The 17,572-nt window shown below is 34.7% G+C and overlaps 1 protein-coding gene across 5 annotated transcripts in view; it reads left to right on the forward strand.

Moving 5' to 3' along the window:
- LOC149573129 (DENN (AEX-3) domain-containing protein) overlaps window positions 1-17,572 on the forward strand; it is a 325,899-nt gene that overhangs the window by 177,160 nt on the left and 131,167 nt on the right. For 4 of the 5 annotated variants that reach the window (XM_089814310.1, XM_089814312.1, XM_089814311.1 and 1 more), the window contains 7 exons: window positions 8,738-9,232; window positions 9,688-9,826; window positions 9,922-10,119; window positions 10,290-10,379; window positions 10,913-10,975; window positions 11,546-11,620; window positions 11,864-11,914. In XM_089814310.1, the coding sequence (XP_089670436.1) occupies window positions 8,738-9,232; window positions 9,688-9,826; window positions 9,922-10,119; window positions 10,290-10,379; window positions 10,913-10,975; window positions 11,546-11,620; window positions 11,864-11,914 (1,111 nt within the window). Of the gene's footprint in view, window positions 1-8,737; window positions 9,233-9,687; window positions 9,827-9,921; window positions 10,120-10,289; window positions 10,380-10,912; window positions 10,976-11,545; window positions 11,679-11,863; window positions 11,915-17,572 lie in introns of all 5 variants that reach the window. The other variant, XR_016360042.1, reaches the window with a different exon arrangement.

Here is a 17,572-nt window from a genome sequence, read left to right on the forward strand (position 1 = left end):
CATCCTCATGGAGAGACTTAGTTTCACATAATGTTTGTCAATAAAAACCTCAATTCACTAAATAAGATGGTAGTACAAACATTACCATCATCTGTAGTGGGTTCCCTCTAGTGATCTTCATTATGTTGAAGCTGGATCAATCAATCCTCAACTTACTAAACGCTGATCTGCATTTCTTGCGCTAACTCTTCCTGCTTGTTATCCCTACAAATCTGACCACATGTGCAAAAATGCTTGCAATACCCTCCTTAATTAAATTCAGGTCTTGGTTGATTTGCTTGATGCCCTTTTTTGATTCACCTTATAATTTTCCCACCACAAATAAAATTTTATTACATAAATCACTGTGCTGGATTTACAACTATTTCTGCAGTTGTGCTGATGTCTTCAGGACTTATCCTTTCTTATCTGCCTTGGTGAAGTGAATAATCTTTTACATCCCTTCCAACCTTCTTTTATACCTGACAAACGCACCCTTTCACTAAGGAACTTGTCACTCCCCAAGGGGTTGGTCTTTATTTTTGCTTAATTACTTAATATTTGGCATTAAAAAGCATTTTATAAAAGCTTCTTTGCACAAGGATGGGCACTTCTCCCTAAGAGGTTGGCCAAGGCAGACTATAGGGATTTTATTGCTTTTATTCCCTCTCACAAAGGAGCGCTAGCTCTTAGAGGGTTGTCCCTCTTGTAAATATATATAAAAATGACATTTAGAAAACAATTTAAATCTCTTTGTCTAAGGTTGAGTAGGGTTTATTTAGCATAGATCTAGGGCTATTTATAAGTGTAGTTTGTGTTGCGACCTGATTTTTGGGAAGGACCTGATAGTCTACCCTTCCCTATATTGCTTGCCCTCAAGAAATGACAGTTCTAACTCAATCCTGTCAGTGTGAGGATCCTTACACTAACCCTTATATATTCTTGGTGATACAATTAGTTTCTACTGTGGAACTTTGATAATATCCCACAGCATATTTGTTAGTGTTTAATTCAATGTGAGTTGCATCGACCAATGATTGGAAATTTACAAGGTTGGTAATCTGAAGTAATGTTTTCTCTCATTGGTTGTAATTATAAAAATTGTTTTGGCTGGTCTTATGGATCTTCCTTCGGAATAAATCAAGGGCAAACCTTCAAAAAATTGAGAAGAGGATTAGAAACATGATGCACATCCCTGACTCTAAATGCAATGCTTCTTCCTCATTAAATTAATATCTCTTTTGGTTCACTCTTTTTATTCTCATATTCTAGATCAACCCAAAGCAATAACCGTAGGGATTCATGGAATAGGCATGCTGGAAACATATCAGGCATGAACAAAATATGAAACATACATAAAACATGGAGTAGACAAATGAATATGTGTACATAATTCAGTTGGCTTGCAAGAGGTAGGAACGTTCAATTGTGACAAGTTGCATGCCTTGGAGTTTGGTCCACAAGAGGTACGAACGTCCAACTAGGACTAGGTCCATCTCTTGGTGTAATGAAATCATCACTTAGACAACAAGACGCAGAAACATCCAACGAGGACCAGATCCATCTCTTGGTACAATCAGTTCATCATTTAGCTCACAAGAGGCAGTAATGTCCAACAAGAACTAGATCCTTTCTTGGGGTAGTCTATCTTGCTTCTTATCCCACAAGTGGCATAATTTAGAAGTTTATTTTTTTCAGTGTCTTTTTTTTTGGTACCAATCTGTAAAATACTTAAATGTCTTCCTCCACTCAAACTGGCAAGCCTTATATAATTTAGCTTTCATAATTGTCTTACATTCTGCAATATTTATTATTTTTTGTTGGTTTTCTGAGGATCGCTTTGCAGATGTAATAGCACTGCCTTCTTGGTATGTGTGTTCCAAATGCAGCGATCTCTCTTATATTGGATGAAATATGGATAGACATGTACCTTCAAGGGACATGTCTATTCATTAATATTTAATTAATATAATAACATGAATATCTCATATATATATATATATATATATATAATATCTCACACCTACACAGACACACACATATCTACACTATAGTTTATCCAACTTAAGCTATCAAACATCAACACTCCCTCTTAGCTAGGGAGGATAAACACATGACTGTTTATTACCTCAATATAATATAAGAATATCTTTGATAAGATATTCAACATTTTGATATCACATTTGTTATCATGAGTATTGGCCCCCAGAATATCAACATATGATATTACCAAATACTTTGAGTAATGAAATTGGGAGTAATAAACTTCTGAATGTCATCTCATATGACATTCACCATGTGCTCTTTGAGTAGTGGCCTCTTGAATCTTGAGTTGCAAGATATTCACCAAGTATTGTGAGTAATGGCCTCTTGAATGTCAGCTCATATGCTATTCACCAAGTACTCTGTGTAATGGCCTCTTGAACATGAATTTGCATAACATTCACCATGTACTCAAAATGTTCGTAAGGTATGTGCACACGCATTCTCATAATGCTTACCATATGAACATCGACCATGCAAAGTATAATCTATCATGATCTGCATAGACATCGTAAGATATCCATCATAATATAGAATTAAATTATTGCAAGATTGTCACCATTCAATAATTTCTGCAAACACAAGTAATAATCATTTGGAAGTTGTCACTTCTTCGTGATGTACATAGGGGGTAGGCCCATTAAAACCATGTAGTCACACACATGGACTTTCAGACTCCCTTTAGACATCAATCTTCTGAACTTCTTATCCGAACTTGCCTTTAACAAAGTGTCAGACTCCCTCTGAATTTGATATCATTTTTCCTGCAATAACAATCTTGAAGGAAAAGATCAAGTCAACTGGCTTGTATAGAAATACAAAAATAAGAGAAAGACTGATATTACACTCAAGAATAATAAATAATTCTGCATAATAAGATCATTCTAATTGAAATGTGTACTTTAATCTAAATTTTTCAACTATCACTTACCAAATTAATTTATATGTAAATATAATGTCATTCTTATTATAAATTCATATATAACAATAATAACATTTAAGAATAACAACAATATTTATATACCTATACACTTTACCATGATGGGCCCATGTCTTGCCTGATGCTTTTGTTCCTTGTTCCACATCTTCACCTTTGTTCCATGTCATTCATTGTGGTATAAGATTTTCTATAAATTTTAAATCAATGATTAGTTGATTTCTTTTGATCAAGATTATATTCACTTCAGTATTTATCTGTGTCAATCGTTACTTTGGAAAGATGCTTGTGATTTCACATCTGTTAGACTTGATAAGTCTCTAGACAAGTTTTCCTGCAACAGACAGATACACATGACCCACCAAGCAATAGATATGAATTGGTGTGTACTTATGATAGAAACCATTTGAAGTATTAGTTTACTATCGAGAGGTCTCAACCAATGAAATGCCCAATTTCAAATAATTCAACCGAACACTATACAATATTACTCTTCAGATATATTAAATCGAACCATAGGAGTTGTATATTAAATCTCTATGCCATGTCTTGTGCCTTTGAGTTATGTCTTCGCTGGCACCTAGTGTTTGAAAATCTTGTGCCAAGACATAAGACCATCTTTATCTATAGTGCCTGATATATTTATCCAAATATTTGGTTCTCTTCCAGTCAATATATTATATGCTGCACCATACCAGTCAATGTATTATACGCTGCACCATACCAGTCACCCCAGGGAGTGTATTGTTTGAAATGGGAAAAGCTTGAACCTTTAGAAAATTTATTGCAGATTAAAGAACAGTTCAACATATGATTCATGATGATACCATACAATTTCTGTCAAGCTTATGAGCATTACAGTATCTACTTACAACCATATGTCCAGATGCAGAGGTATTTGCATAGATTCAAGGCAACACTTGATAGGGCTTGTGTGAAAGCCACAGACCTGAACTCTTCTACAGCCCTGTATTTCTGCTATCAATGACTGCTTAGCCTCCTTATAAGATTTCTGTTTGTCTGGAATTGATTGCAACTGTCCACCTCTCCAGAGCCATTGATTCTTGGCTGAGCCCTGTCAGAGACAATGGTAAAAGGTGAGTTTTAGAAATTTTGATTCCCAACCTCACACATTTCCAGCTTCCATAATACTCTCATCAAGCGTGCCAAACACTTAAGATTTTGGCTCTGGTACTATGTTGGTTTTCTTAGGATCGCTTGCAGATGTAACAGCACTGCCTTCTTGTTATGTGCATTCCAAGAGCAGCGATCTCTCTTATATTGGATGAGATATGGATAGACATGTCCCTTCTCTATTCATTAATATTAAATTAATATAATAACAAATGAATATTTGTGAGATATAATATATATATTATTAAAATTTATGAGAGATTCATTTGTTATTATATTTTATCTGCACTATAGTTTATTCAACTAAAGCTATCAAACATCAACATTTTTGCTGCTGCTATTTCTACTTTTCAAGTTCTAAACTTATCATTTACAAAATTCAACAAACTCCATTAACAATATTAGGGAAACCTTCCATATACTATTTCTGGTTTGCAAATGTACTATAGTTCTGTTTTCCCTTTTGCCTTATTGGAGCAAGGATTTACACTCTCATTCTTGAGGCCAGTGGAGTTTCCTTGGTGTCTAACCTTGTTCTCAAAGCTACTGTTAAGTCTCAACTTCCAGGGATTATTTCTTTTTTTATTTTGAATTTGTTCAAGAAGATGGGATAAGGGGTGCCTACATTCTATTTACTATCTTTCTTCTCCTCATACCGATGAAGGTTCATTTATTCTTGTTAGGCCATGATTCTCATTTCTTTTGTAGACAAAAAGGGGCTCAGCATCATTTCATATTAGGGGGATCCCTTCTTGACATAACCCTCAAGCTTAATTATTATAATTCTATCACTTTTATTTTCATTTCTATAATTCTATTACTTTTTTCGAGTTGCCGCTCAAGTTTCCAAGATTAGCTAGATAATATTGATTTGGAATATTTGCATCAGACCTACTTCATGGGTTATTTACTATTTCTTTTAAATACTTTTGCTGCAGAATTGTATGAGATGATATCTTTCACTCTTCATAATCTGGGGTTGAGTTTCCTTTAGTTATCAACATTCCATTTTCTACTCAAAACACATGTTTTGAATCAAAATAATCCTAGCCTCCAACAAAGCTATTTGATTATAAAGAAGGTGTTGTGTTTATTTCTGATTTTTAGAGGACTGCATTTGTCTTTAACTTGCTTCTTTCACAAGAGAAACATCGATAAGTAGGAGATAATTTCCACAGCAAGTCAAATTGTGATATTGTTATTAGGATTTAATTGTGTGATTTTGAGTCAAACTCGTTGACCCATGTTTCACGAGTAGTGATTCAATATGAATCAATCTCTCATGAGTATAAATGGAACACTTAGCACTCATTGGATCTAGGTGATGCTCACAGGGGTGAAGCACCAGGACTTCCTGAGAGGTCAACCATCCCAGTACTACTCCAGCTTGAAAGTGCTTAACTATAGAGTTTCCTCCATGGTTAAACCCAAAGCTTGCAACCCCATTTGTAAAACCTTCACCAAGTGTTGTGCCTTGTGAACCATTCATTAGAAAGCCACTTAAGCTCATCAATTGATAAGCAAGTGATAATATCCACAGCAAGTTAAATTGTGATATTGTTATCAAGATTTAATTTGTGTGATTTTGAGTCAAACTCATTGACCTATGTTTCATGAGTAGTGATTCAACATGAATCCATCTCTCATGAGTATAAATGGAACACTTATCACTCATTAGATCTAGGCGATGCTCACAGGGGTAAAGCACTGGGACTTCTGGGGAGGTCACCCATCCTAGTACTACTCCAGCCTAAGCGCGCTTAACTACGGACTTTCCTCCATGGTTAAACCCAAAGCTTGCAACCCCATTTACAAAACCTTCACCAAGTGTTGTGCCTTATGAACCATTCATTAGAAAGCCCCTTAAGCTCATCAATTGATAAATTGGAGATAATTTCCATAGCAAGTCAAATTGTGATAATGTTATTAGGATTTAACTATCTGATTTTGAGTCAAACTCATTGACCCATGTTTCATGAATTCGACATGAATCCATTTCTCATGAGTATAAATGGAACACTTAGCACTCATTTGATCTAGGTTTTGCAAATGGGGTTGCAAGCTTTAGGTTTAACCATGGAGGAAACTCCGTAGTTAAGCGCGCTCAAGCTGGAGTAGTCTAGGGATGGGTGACCTCCCGGGAAGTCCCAGTGCTTTGCCCCTGTGAGCATCACCTAGATCCAATGAGTGCTAAGTGTTCCATTTATACTCATGAGAGATGGATTCATGTTGAATGACTACTCGTGAAACCTGGGTCAATGAGTTTGACTCAAAATCATACATTTAAATCCTGATAACAATATCACAATTTGACTTGCTATGGAAATTATCTCCTACTTATCAATTGATGAGCTTAAGTGGCTTTCTAATGAATGGTTCATAAGGCACAACACTTGGCGAAGGTTTTGCAAATGGGGTTGCAAGCTTTGGGTTTAACCATGGAGGAAACTCCATAGTTAAGTGCTTTCAAGCTGGAGTAGTATTGGGATGGTTGACCTCCCAAGAAGTCCTGGTGCTTCACCCCTGTGAGCATCTCCTAGATCCAATGAGTGCTAAGTGTTCCATTTATACTCATGAGAGATGGATTCATGTTGAATCACTCCTTATGAAACATGAGTCGATGAGTTTGACTCAAAATCACACAGTTAAATCTTGATAACAATATCACAAAGAGAAACATCATTATTATATGTTAAGGAAATTTTTTTCTTGGTATTCCAAATAAATTGTTTCTATGAACTTTTACACTAGTCTATGGATATGACTATTTCTGTGATCTGTGAATTTATTTTATGTTCCCTTAGATTCTAATTTCAACCTAGTGTTGCAATACCCACTTGAATCCTTTTAAGGTTGACAAGTCCATTTCTTTCAGAAATTTTATTTCAAAACAAATCCTTTTTCATTCCACTCTCTATTTTACAGTGGTTGTGGAATTGAGAGGTCACCTTTCAGGTGCTGTAATAACTTTTTCTCTTTGTAGAGCCCTTAAAGCTCTTGGACTAAGTTGCATTGACTGGTGGGAACAATGCTCTGAGATCACTTGTAATGTCCCTTCTGTAGATCACTTAGTATTCCCCACAGAAAATTGAAATAACTCCAATCTGAATCTGGTTTACTTAATATTTCCCCCACAGAGAATTGGAATAGCTCTGATCTTAATCTGATCTGTTCCACTTTATATGATTTCTAATATCTTATACCAGACGTCTCCTGTATTGATCTTCTTTCCTTAATTAAATTTAGGCCTTGGTCGATCTGCTTGATGCCCTCTTTTGGTTTACCTCATAATTTTCCCACCACAATTTAAAAAACTATTACTGTTACATAGATCACTCTGCTGCATATACGATTAATTCTGTTGTTGTGCTGATGTCTTTAGGACATATCTCTGCTTGTTTACCCCGATGAATAGAATAATCTTTTACATCTCTTCTAACCTTATTTTGTACCCTGCCAATATACCCTTTCATCAAGGAACTTGTTGCATCCCAAGGGGTTGGTGCTTATTATTGCTTAATTATTTTATATTTACATTAAAAGGGTTTTACAAAAACTTCTTCCTGGTTCAATAAGTGAAATAGAAAACAAAATCACATTGTCTCACTTCAGGTTCCCATTGTCCATGAAGACCATGTTCAAAGGAAAACCCAGAATGACAGATACTGACCCCAACAACTAAAATATAGGCGACTTAGTTATTTGTTGTTTCATAAGTATCATATGCTAGGGTTCTTGTAATTGTTGGAGAACAATTATTTGTTTTGATGTAAATTTGAATCCTGAGGCCATTACATTGCTGTCAAAAATCACCTCTGTTGTTCTGAATCAATATTTTTGCATGATCATGTTTGTCTGACTCAGTCCACAATTTTTGCTGATTTTGAAAATAAAATAAAAATCAGATTTCCAAAATTTTTGCATCAAGAAAAAATTAAAATTTTTGAGCTACAGAGTCTTTAAGAGTATGTACTGATGATTTTCTGACAGCAATCCTTTTTATTCCTCCAGGGTTAATTACATTGTTACATGTTGAACTAGACAGTATGCCAGCTTTGTAAGCACTTTTTGTTGCATTTCTTTTAGAATTTGTTTGATTATTTCCTCATGTTAAACAAGTAGAATCCTACTAAATATTCATTGTTTATAAGTGATAATAAGTGGATGTTAAGATATGCCTGCTGAGTACAATAATGAGATTTGACCCCTTAGTACAACCCATTAAGATGCCTTCCTCAGAATGTTTTACAGTTCTGTAAGGGAGGCCAAGAATGACATCCAACTATTAATTATAGTTTGTATCATGAATGGCTGATGATTATCCACTTAACACAAATTGTGATAGTGTCCTTTGGGGGTGGGTAGAGCAAGGGGAATCAGAATTGATACTCGAATCTTGCCGTACATGCCTTCCCTGGTAAAGTCTTAGATATAAGCATATGTTATGGGCATCTTACATTTTTTTTCCTGAAATGTGTTTCACATGTGTTCTTATTGAATAATACTATTTTGCTAGGAAAGTCTTCAGCATTTATTTTCCATGCAGTTACTGATGATTTGTTGTTTAACATTTCAATTTTCTTGCTGTTTGTAATTTTATAAAATATGCATTTTGTGTTCCTGACTTTTTATTTAAATTTACAGTATATTCTCTCAGGAAAGGTTAGAACGGATAACAGAGAGTGTCAGCAAGTTGAGTTTTACATCAGAAGCCAATCACAAAGAAGAAACACATAAATCTAATGATACATTTGGTCAAGAAGACAATATAAGTGAACCAATCATGACTGAAGAGAAGGTGGCAACTCAGGAACTGGTCAAAAGAACCAAGGCCATTGCAAATGTTGGATCTGATTATGATGCAATTTCTTCTTTTGATGGAAGTGAAAATACAGTTCCCATATATCCAAATGAATCAAAAGAGACTGAAAAGGCAAATTTTGGAAGTCAGGTATTACAGCTCAATACCAAATCAGAGGTGTCTGAACAAATGTGCAGTGAAGAGAAACAAGATCCTCAGGAAGAAATCAAAACGTGCAGATTAGGTCAAGGCACTGTAAATAAAAATGCTGCTACCAAGGTTATTCTCAATAGGAATGTTCGGCATGGATGCCCTGAGATTCAAGGTTCATCTAGCAGGTATGAGATCATGAACATCTAGCAGGTATGAGATCATGAACATGTGTTAACCTCACTGACATATTCAGATTTTTAATTAACACATGAGATGATATGTAGTATACCACCACATTTGACACTATAGTAAGGATTCTACCTCATGCCATATGAAAGTCATGAAACTTTTGGTCTTAAATCTGGTTGTGACTGCAGATCCTGTCTTGTTTTTATTTCTCTTGCAGAATTGAGAATGCTGTTTAGCAAATTTGCTGATCATTGTTAGTAAATAAAGAATTACTTTTAAAAGTTATTTTATCATTGACTTAGTTTCTTAGAATGAATACCTTAAACATTTTTTTATAATATTATAAATTCTTAAGATCATAATTTGTCAATGTCAAAATGCTTTTAAACTCTACCTTGAGTCGTTTATGATCAACCCATACCATGTTGCTGAAGCTGTCAATTGTTCACAGTATTCAAATATTTACAAATAATAGTTATGAGGAGCATTTTAGAAGCTTTAGTTTGGATGATGAGGAGGATGAACACGAGGCTTGTTCTTCAGGGAAACCAGAAACTAATGCTTCTGATACAATTCTAACTTGGGCAAAGGTACTTCTGGCTTTCCTATGAGGGTACATTTGTCTTGATATTGCAGAGATCATAAATTCTGTTGACATATTTACTGATGCTTGAAACTTTTGCAGGCCAATAATCATCATTGTTTGCGGATTGTTTGTGAATACTACAAGCTCCCACTTCCTATTCGAGGTTCATCCCTTGTTTTCCAACCATTGGAACACTTAGAGCCTTTGGAATTTCATAGGCTTGGGGATGCAGAGTTGAAACCTGCTGGAAGCTCTATCAATTTAAGATCTCGCAGAACTAGCTTGGAGATTGCTGAGGTATTTCTGGTTGTTTTCTAAGGATGATTCAGGAAAACCCACTCTTCTTTTCATGCACACTGCTTGGCAGTTTAGATGCATTCAGTTTCACATCTTAAAGATTTTTACTATTTCTTTACTAACTCAAAAGACTTATATGTTTGGTAATTTTGTATGAAATTGAGCTTCAGGCTCAGGCCACACTTGATGCAGAAGAGGAGGCTCAAGCTTTATCTATTTGGACAGTAGCAACAATTTGTGGTGTCCTTCCACTTGAAAGTGTGAGCTTTCCTTCATGTAAACAGCTCATATTCATAATACTACAAGAGAGGAAACATTGAATTAAATATGCTGCAAATAAAGTTGATGTGCCAATATAAACAAATATAAATATTTTCCCGATATTATCAATTTTTTTAATAATAGAGTTCAGTCTGTCTGTGGAAGAGAATAACTAGTGAAGGAGAGTTTTATAAAAGTTAAACATGTTACAGCAGTCAAAGCATCATAGAAACTATTTCTTGTTTACAGAATTCTTATACTCAAAATGTTTTTGAATTACCAAACCTATTGATTTGGATAAGCTTGTAATGGATGTCATCAAGATTAAGCCTAAGGTGCAGAGTAGAATGAGTAAACCCTTCAAACAATTTTTTTCAGTTAATATTTTTGACTCATCGTGGGGATACATATACCTCTTTCTTTTTTCAGTTTTTTAAAAATGAGTTGTTTGGAATTACGATCTTTTACCAGTTTCTTTTGTTTTTTAGGCTACTATATATTACAAAATTCTTAATCCTCTATAATTATGCAGGTCCTGGCTATCTTTTCGGCAGCATTACTGGAGAAACAAATAATTGTTGTCTGTTCAAACTTGGTGAGAAATTCAAGATAATATTTATTGAATATTTGTCTCATGCTAGATTGTCCTAGGCACCATTGAACTCTTCAAGGGTTGCATGCGTTTTTTATTTCTTCTCTTTCAATATTCTCTGTCTTCGTGCTACCGTTCTAGGGATCTACAACAATGTTCTCTTTGGATCTGTGTTCCAGTAACAAACAGGAGACAGTGACCTATCCATAATTATTTCTTCATGATGTAAGATTTTTCATGTTCTAAACACTGTCGAGATGCATCATTGTGTGCATTGGGGTATGTTTAACTCCAAAAGTACGATCAACATATTTTCTGGTGGTTGCATTTAGGAGGCTCGTGTCTCCTTGAGATGTTTTGGTGTTAGATATATATGCTAAATCTAAAACTGAGTTCTGTGTTGAATCTTTTAAATGGTTTTCCATTTGAGTCTGTCAATACTTTGATAAACTTCAAAACTTTATGATTAGGCATCAGAGAGTCTTAAACTCTTTCAACAATGTTTCTCTTACTTGTAATTTGTGATTCACGTGAATGATAAGAGGTCAAATTCTTGAAATTTTTGTTTATCAGGGTGTGCTCTCAGCAGCGGTCCTCTCAGTGATACCTTTGATTCGGCCTTTCCAGTGGCAAAGTCTTCTGCTGCCGGTGCGAAACCTACTCTCCATTATTGGGAACCATTATTAATTTGAGATCTTTAAATTTGGTATGTCATTGTTTTGAAAGATTTTGATTAATATAATGTATACAGGGTAAACTAATATTATGACATGATTGCTTGTTGATGGTTATATGAGCTTATACTGTTTACTTTAGAGTTACAATGGGGTAGATTTTTCTATTCTGAACTTATATGGTTCTCTTTTATTTTGCATATTGAGCGTTTTCCAGATTCTACCAAATAGTATGCTTGAATTCTTGGATGCTCCTGTGCCTTACATAGTAAGTATGAATACCTTTTTCTCCCTTTTAAAAGACTTTGATGATAATCATGGTCTTTTGTAACTGGAAATGTCTCTGTATTCTTAACGCGGTGAATTAAATCTTATGCTGTTTTTTGTTGCTTGATAAATATGCTTTATTGGTTAGTGTAATCTCCCCATTTTACGTCAATTGGACACAATATAAACTAATGAGTGCAAATGCAGATATATGACTTAGGCTATTGAATTATGAATGCTAGTCAAAGAAATACACATGTGACTGGTAATTTGAAATGCTATGGAAATGGAATTGCACTAAAGAATAATGCTGCAAGTAGGATGCAAAGAAAAGGTGCAATGATATTGGAAATGTATAATGAAATACAATGCAACTTTAATATGCAATGTACAATTGTAATGATAATCAATTATATAATGGAGATGGAAATTATATGTGTGTGTGTGTGTGTGTGTGTGTGTACATATGTGTATGTATAGATATATACACACACACACATATCTATACATATATGTATGTATATATATCTACACACTCACAGACATATATATCTGTAATTCCAATGACACAATGGAATACAATTAATTGATCAATGCTTTGACTGCAATAATTACTTGGCTGTTTGAACAATATATATATAAATGGCTGTCTCTGATTTAGCAACATATAATATGCACGTTACCCTGTTAGCTATCTCTGATGTACAATATGAAATATGCTGCAATTACAAGATGGTCACGTGGCAGATATTGCCATCGGTCTGATATATCAAATGTGTTTATGCTCTTTATATGGTGCCATCTCTGATCTGTGATAATAATACTTGCACTTTATGAGGTTTGCACCAGCAATCAATTTCTCTGCACTAGCAGAATCAACAAGAAAACTTATTTATAAAATCAATTCTCAATCATGTTTCGATAGCTGATCGGCTAGGATATATATAAGAGCCAAAGAGGCACAATGAATAGTTGCCCACCTTCATTATTAGTATTGCCATTTGTTAAGATAAGATAATAATATTAATGTCCAACGAAAAACCACAAGGGTTTATGGGACTGAGCATACAAACAAAAGAGCCGGCCAAAGTAGGAGCACCAAACGGTGACTAGAAGAAACAAAACAAGACACTGAACCAAAGAAAAACAAGGTAAGGACTAAGGATCCTTCCCTGTTACAAAGAAATCAGTCACAGAGGGATATGATTGTGGACAATCCAGAGTCTTAGATCATTGCTGAGAACTGCTGTAGGAGTATTGCTGCCTGGAAAGATTGGTGTAGTGTCTGACCGATTTGGAATGAGGTATTCTGGATGGCCTTTTCAAATCCCATGGAGGAGACAAGGGGGAGAATTTTTTTTTGCATGAATCGCAGTTGTGTTAGAATCTGAAAAGATTAATAACCCAGAAAACTAGTGCAAAGAGTAAATATCTAAACTATGAATGCAAATGATACAAAATCAAAATAGCATCATAGAGTTAGTCTCCAAGAGAGTAATGCAAATGCTGGAAGCAAAATAGCATTAAGAGGATGCAAAAACAAGAGATGCAAATACAAGCTAGGTAGCATGCTTATATAGGCTAGGAAGAGGGAGGAGGTGGCAACACCAACCAATGAGGAGCAACCATCTATCGGACTAAAGATAGCAAAGTATCTTCCCAAGATAGCTAATGGATGCTCACATGTAGGAAGGTGACACCTCACAATCATTCACCTAATAAGACATGCTTTATTAACCTAAGCGAGATTATTAAAAGTGTAGGAAAAACCTAGCAAAATAGGAAAAATAAAAAACTACACTAACAAGTTGATTTCATGAACTTGCTGAACTGATTCACCGGTTCCAAAAATATGGGGAACCATGAATTGGATCACCAAACTAGCGATTCAGGCGATTCTCGTTATGATGGTTTTAACGCATTGATGAGGTATCATGAAAACAATTTAATATCTCCGAATTGTTCTTTGTATAGTCTTGCCTATGTGTTCTTTTGAAGGTTTTCCATCGAGATTATCCCCAATTATTTGTTGGTAAGATTTTCTTCTCGCACTGCAAACACTCAATTTTTGTTAAACTTTCACGTCTTTTCTTCATTTTTCTTTGTGTTGTAAATAGTTTTTGCTTTTTTGGCCTTAGGTGAATAAACCTTGGAATTTTGCTCGATTTGAGCTAACTTAGGTCTAAAACGAACTTGTCTAGCTCAAATTCTAAGGGCAAAATTGGGGTTTTTTCAAGTCAACTGCAAAGTTTTATTAAAAACCTCATAAAAGTAGGTTATTTATTGACAATTACACAATAAAAAGTTATATTTAATATTTAAAAGTGAATTTTGTGGTCCATTTTAAAATTTGAACTCATTCTGAGTTGATTTGACCTTAGTTTTTTATGTTTTATGAAAATAGCCTATTTTAAGACTATTTTTCATGTTATTTTATTAAAAACTATAGTTAGATATTAAATAGAAATACCTGAGACAACTTAAGTGCATAAAGTGGGTTTTTATTACACATTGCATACATCAACATGCAAATCATTATGTGAAAACCCACTTCCAATAAATTATAAGTCCCAACATTAAATTAAATAGACTTTTTATATGCAATAACACGTTTTAATGTGTTAAGTGGGTTTTAAATATGTATTTACATATTTTAAACTTATTTAATTAATGCAAGTGAGAAAATTTAGTCCATTTACATATGGTTTTGCATGTATAAGTTTATTTTAATTATATTAATCCATTTGAATGGAGATTTTCTAACCCATTACACATACATCTTTTAAAATCGCCACTTAATGGACTTTTTAAGTTAGAAGAAATGTTTTAATAACATGTAGATGCATTAGGTGGTGATTTTGGACCCAATTGCATGTGTATGTAATTTAAAAACCCATGTCACTTAGCCTAAGCCAAAGTGACATTTTTTAGCTCAAATAAATGCATTTTAAAATGTGTTTTCATGTTTTAAAACCCCACCAAGGCAAAGTGGTGATTTTTTTTGCTATTGCATGTCTTTCAAAAACATGTAAATGGTCTCCAAATGTGCGTTTTGCACTAAGTCCTTAATGGAAAACACAAAAGTGGTGATTTTGGAGCACATTGCATGCATTATGATACACAAGGAAATCTCGTTTTTAACTCGCAGCTTGCATTTGGAGGGTTTGTCGGCACATTTTTCACATGCAAATGCAACTAAAAAGTTCATTTTTACTTCATCACATGAGACTTTTTGATTAAACACCCTAAAGTGGCAATTTTAGCCCAAAAACACATGGTTTTAGCTCTAAAAACTTTTTTTTTGGGCATTTTTCTCCGAAAATGGATTTTCCAGCTTTCAAATGCTCATATCTTGAGCATTTCTTGGTCGTTTTTAATGATGTAAGGGTCATTTTTGCCTAAAATCACTCAAAGAACACATTGGGCTACTAAAAAATGGAGTTTGTTTAGTGTTTTCTTCATTTTTCAACCCATCTAGGGCATGTTTTTGTTAAAAAAAATGCCCTAGTTTTGAGCAATTTGCACCATTAAAACAACAAGTGTTTGGATGAAGGTAAGTTTGAAAGCATTTCTTATCCTTCCTAGCTTATATTCAAGTTTTAAATCACTTGATATGCTTTGGACGCCATTTTCCAAATTCTTTACATGTTGCACATTGCTTGGTCAAAATGGATGCTAAAATGATGCAATAGTTTGCTCTAACTTCCTACACTTGGTAAACTACGAATTTTGACTCATCTCTTTAAAGGATCGAGTCAAGATTTGAAGTCTATTTAACACTTGTCTTGCAATCTTTCTAAATCCATGAAATCTCTTTGATTGCATTTTCATATTTTTCACAAGTGTTTAAAATGTCTTGTTCTCTTGCCTCTTGATAAAAAGGTATGATTCCTTGTTATTTTTCATATGGTTTTTGTTGTATATATTTGTTGTGTTGTATATGCAAGTCTCATCATTTCCATTTTCATATTTGCATGTTTTTGTATATATGTTGTCACTTCTTTTTCTTCTCTCTTGTTCTTCAAGTTGCATATGCAAGGTCTCATTTACTTGCATGTGTAGTCGGGGATAAACTCCTGTTCTAATATGGAAGCAAGTCCCTCTTTTCTCCTCTTGAGAATGCAAGTGCAAGTCCCACCAATACGCATTCCGTGAACCTCCATATGGTTGTCCTATGGATGAAGAAGAATTTCCCACATGCTTGTCAGATACATAGTATGACTTACACCTATTAAAGTATGTTATGTTTCCATTTCATTACACTATAGCACATTTTAAAGCTCGATATTCACATCTACAATCCACTCCAATAAACCCGCTTTTGGCTATTTTAGTCATCCTGAGCTTGACCCACTTTCTCATTCACTATCCCTAACCATTCCATATCTTTTCTATATACATACCGTTCTCGAATATGTGTTTTTACACACCCAAGTTTGCTATGGACCCTTTATATGACGATGTTCATACACTATGGAACTTTCATGTGACCGTTGTGTAGGCACACCAATCGGCAATGCTAAGAGGTGTTACACTAGCAAAAGGGAAAGAGACTACTGCTGCATTGAATGACATTCTCAAGTCACTCAATCATCAACTCGAGTTGTTGGATGGAATGATGGAATCTTGGTGCCTGGAACAACATGATGAAGATTGATTTGGATGTCTTGTGCGAGGTTGAAGTCATCATGTCCGTTGAAATGTACCATGATTATGCACATGTGATAAACAACAAAGAGAAAGTTCTACAAGGACTTGCAAAAGATGCAAAGGCAATAGTAGCCAGGATAACTAACCAAGAAAGCGTGATTAGAGAGGCATTCAGAGGGCTATCATGTGAAATCACCACTGAAGATAACAGACTCAAGAATCAAGAGATGTTTTTATAGAGTTCGAAGAGGCCATCTGTTTACAACTTGAAGTGGATGGCTTCAACACCAGTGTAATGGATACATTTGCAAGCTAGAAGTATTCAGTGAAGAATCTCCAAAATCAAATAGAGATTTGTAACAAAGAGGTATTTGGAGAAACATGCATACTCGGGAAGGTTACAATGATCTTGCAACACATTGGTGAACCAGATGCTGCAGTTGTACGTGAGTCTCTACGAAAGTTTGGAGAGTTGGTTGATACCATGTGAATACTTCAAATGAGATTTTCATATTCTTTAAGTAGAATAGCAATAGGAAAGTTACATGTAAAGAGCATCTATGTTGTAAGTACGGGATAACATGCACCTATACAACCAACTCATGTAGTTAAATTTCAATCACATTTAGGCATGCAACTTTGAATAAGTCAAAGTAGTTAGTTAGAGATAAGTCAAGGTAGTTGGGGTTGTTCCACTTTTTCCTCCACCTTTCTCTCTCCTATTTTTCTATATAAAGGAGGGAGGTCATTGTAAATTAGACAAGTCTGAATATTAAATTGCTTCCACTAATTAAATACAATTTCACCAAAATGAGAACCTGTTATAATTGCCAATGTCAACCTCCAATTGGCTACTATTATAGAATTAACCTTGTGTTGAAAGTATGTTGCAAAGTCTAATGACTAGCTCACATCAAATCGGAAGCCTCAATGATGCTGTCGCCAGTCAGGAAGTCTTGAAATATTACTTGGTGTGCCAAACGATCCTCTAGGGAAATCATAGTTGATT

Source organism: Cupressus sempervirens, chromosome 2 (genome assembly GCF_028749045.1).
Source record: "Cupressus sempervirens isolate cs-2001-9-10 chromosome 2, ASM2874904v1, whole genome shotgun sequence".
Classification (NCBI taxonomy): domain Eukaryota; kingdom Viridiplantae; phylum Streptophyta; class Pinopsida; order Cupressales; family Cupressaceae; genus Cupressus; species Cupressus sempervirens.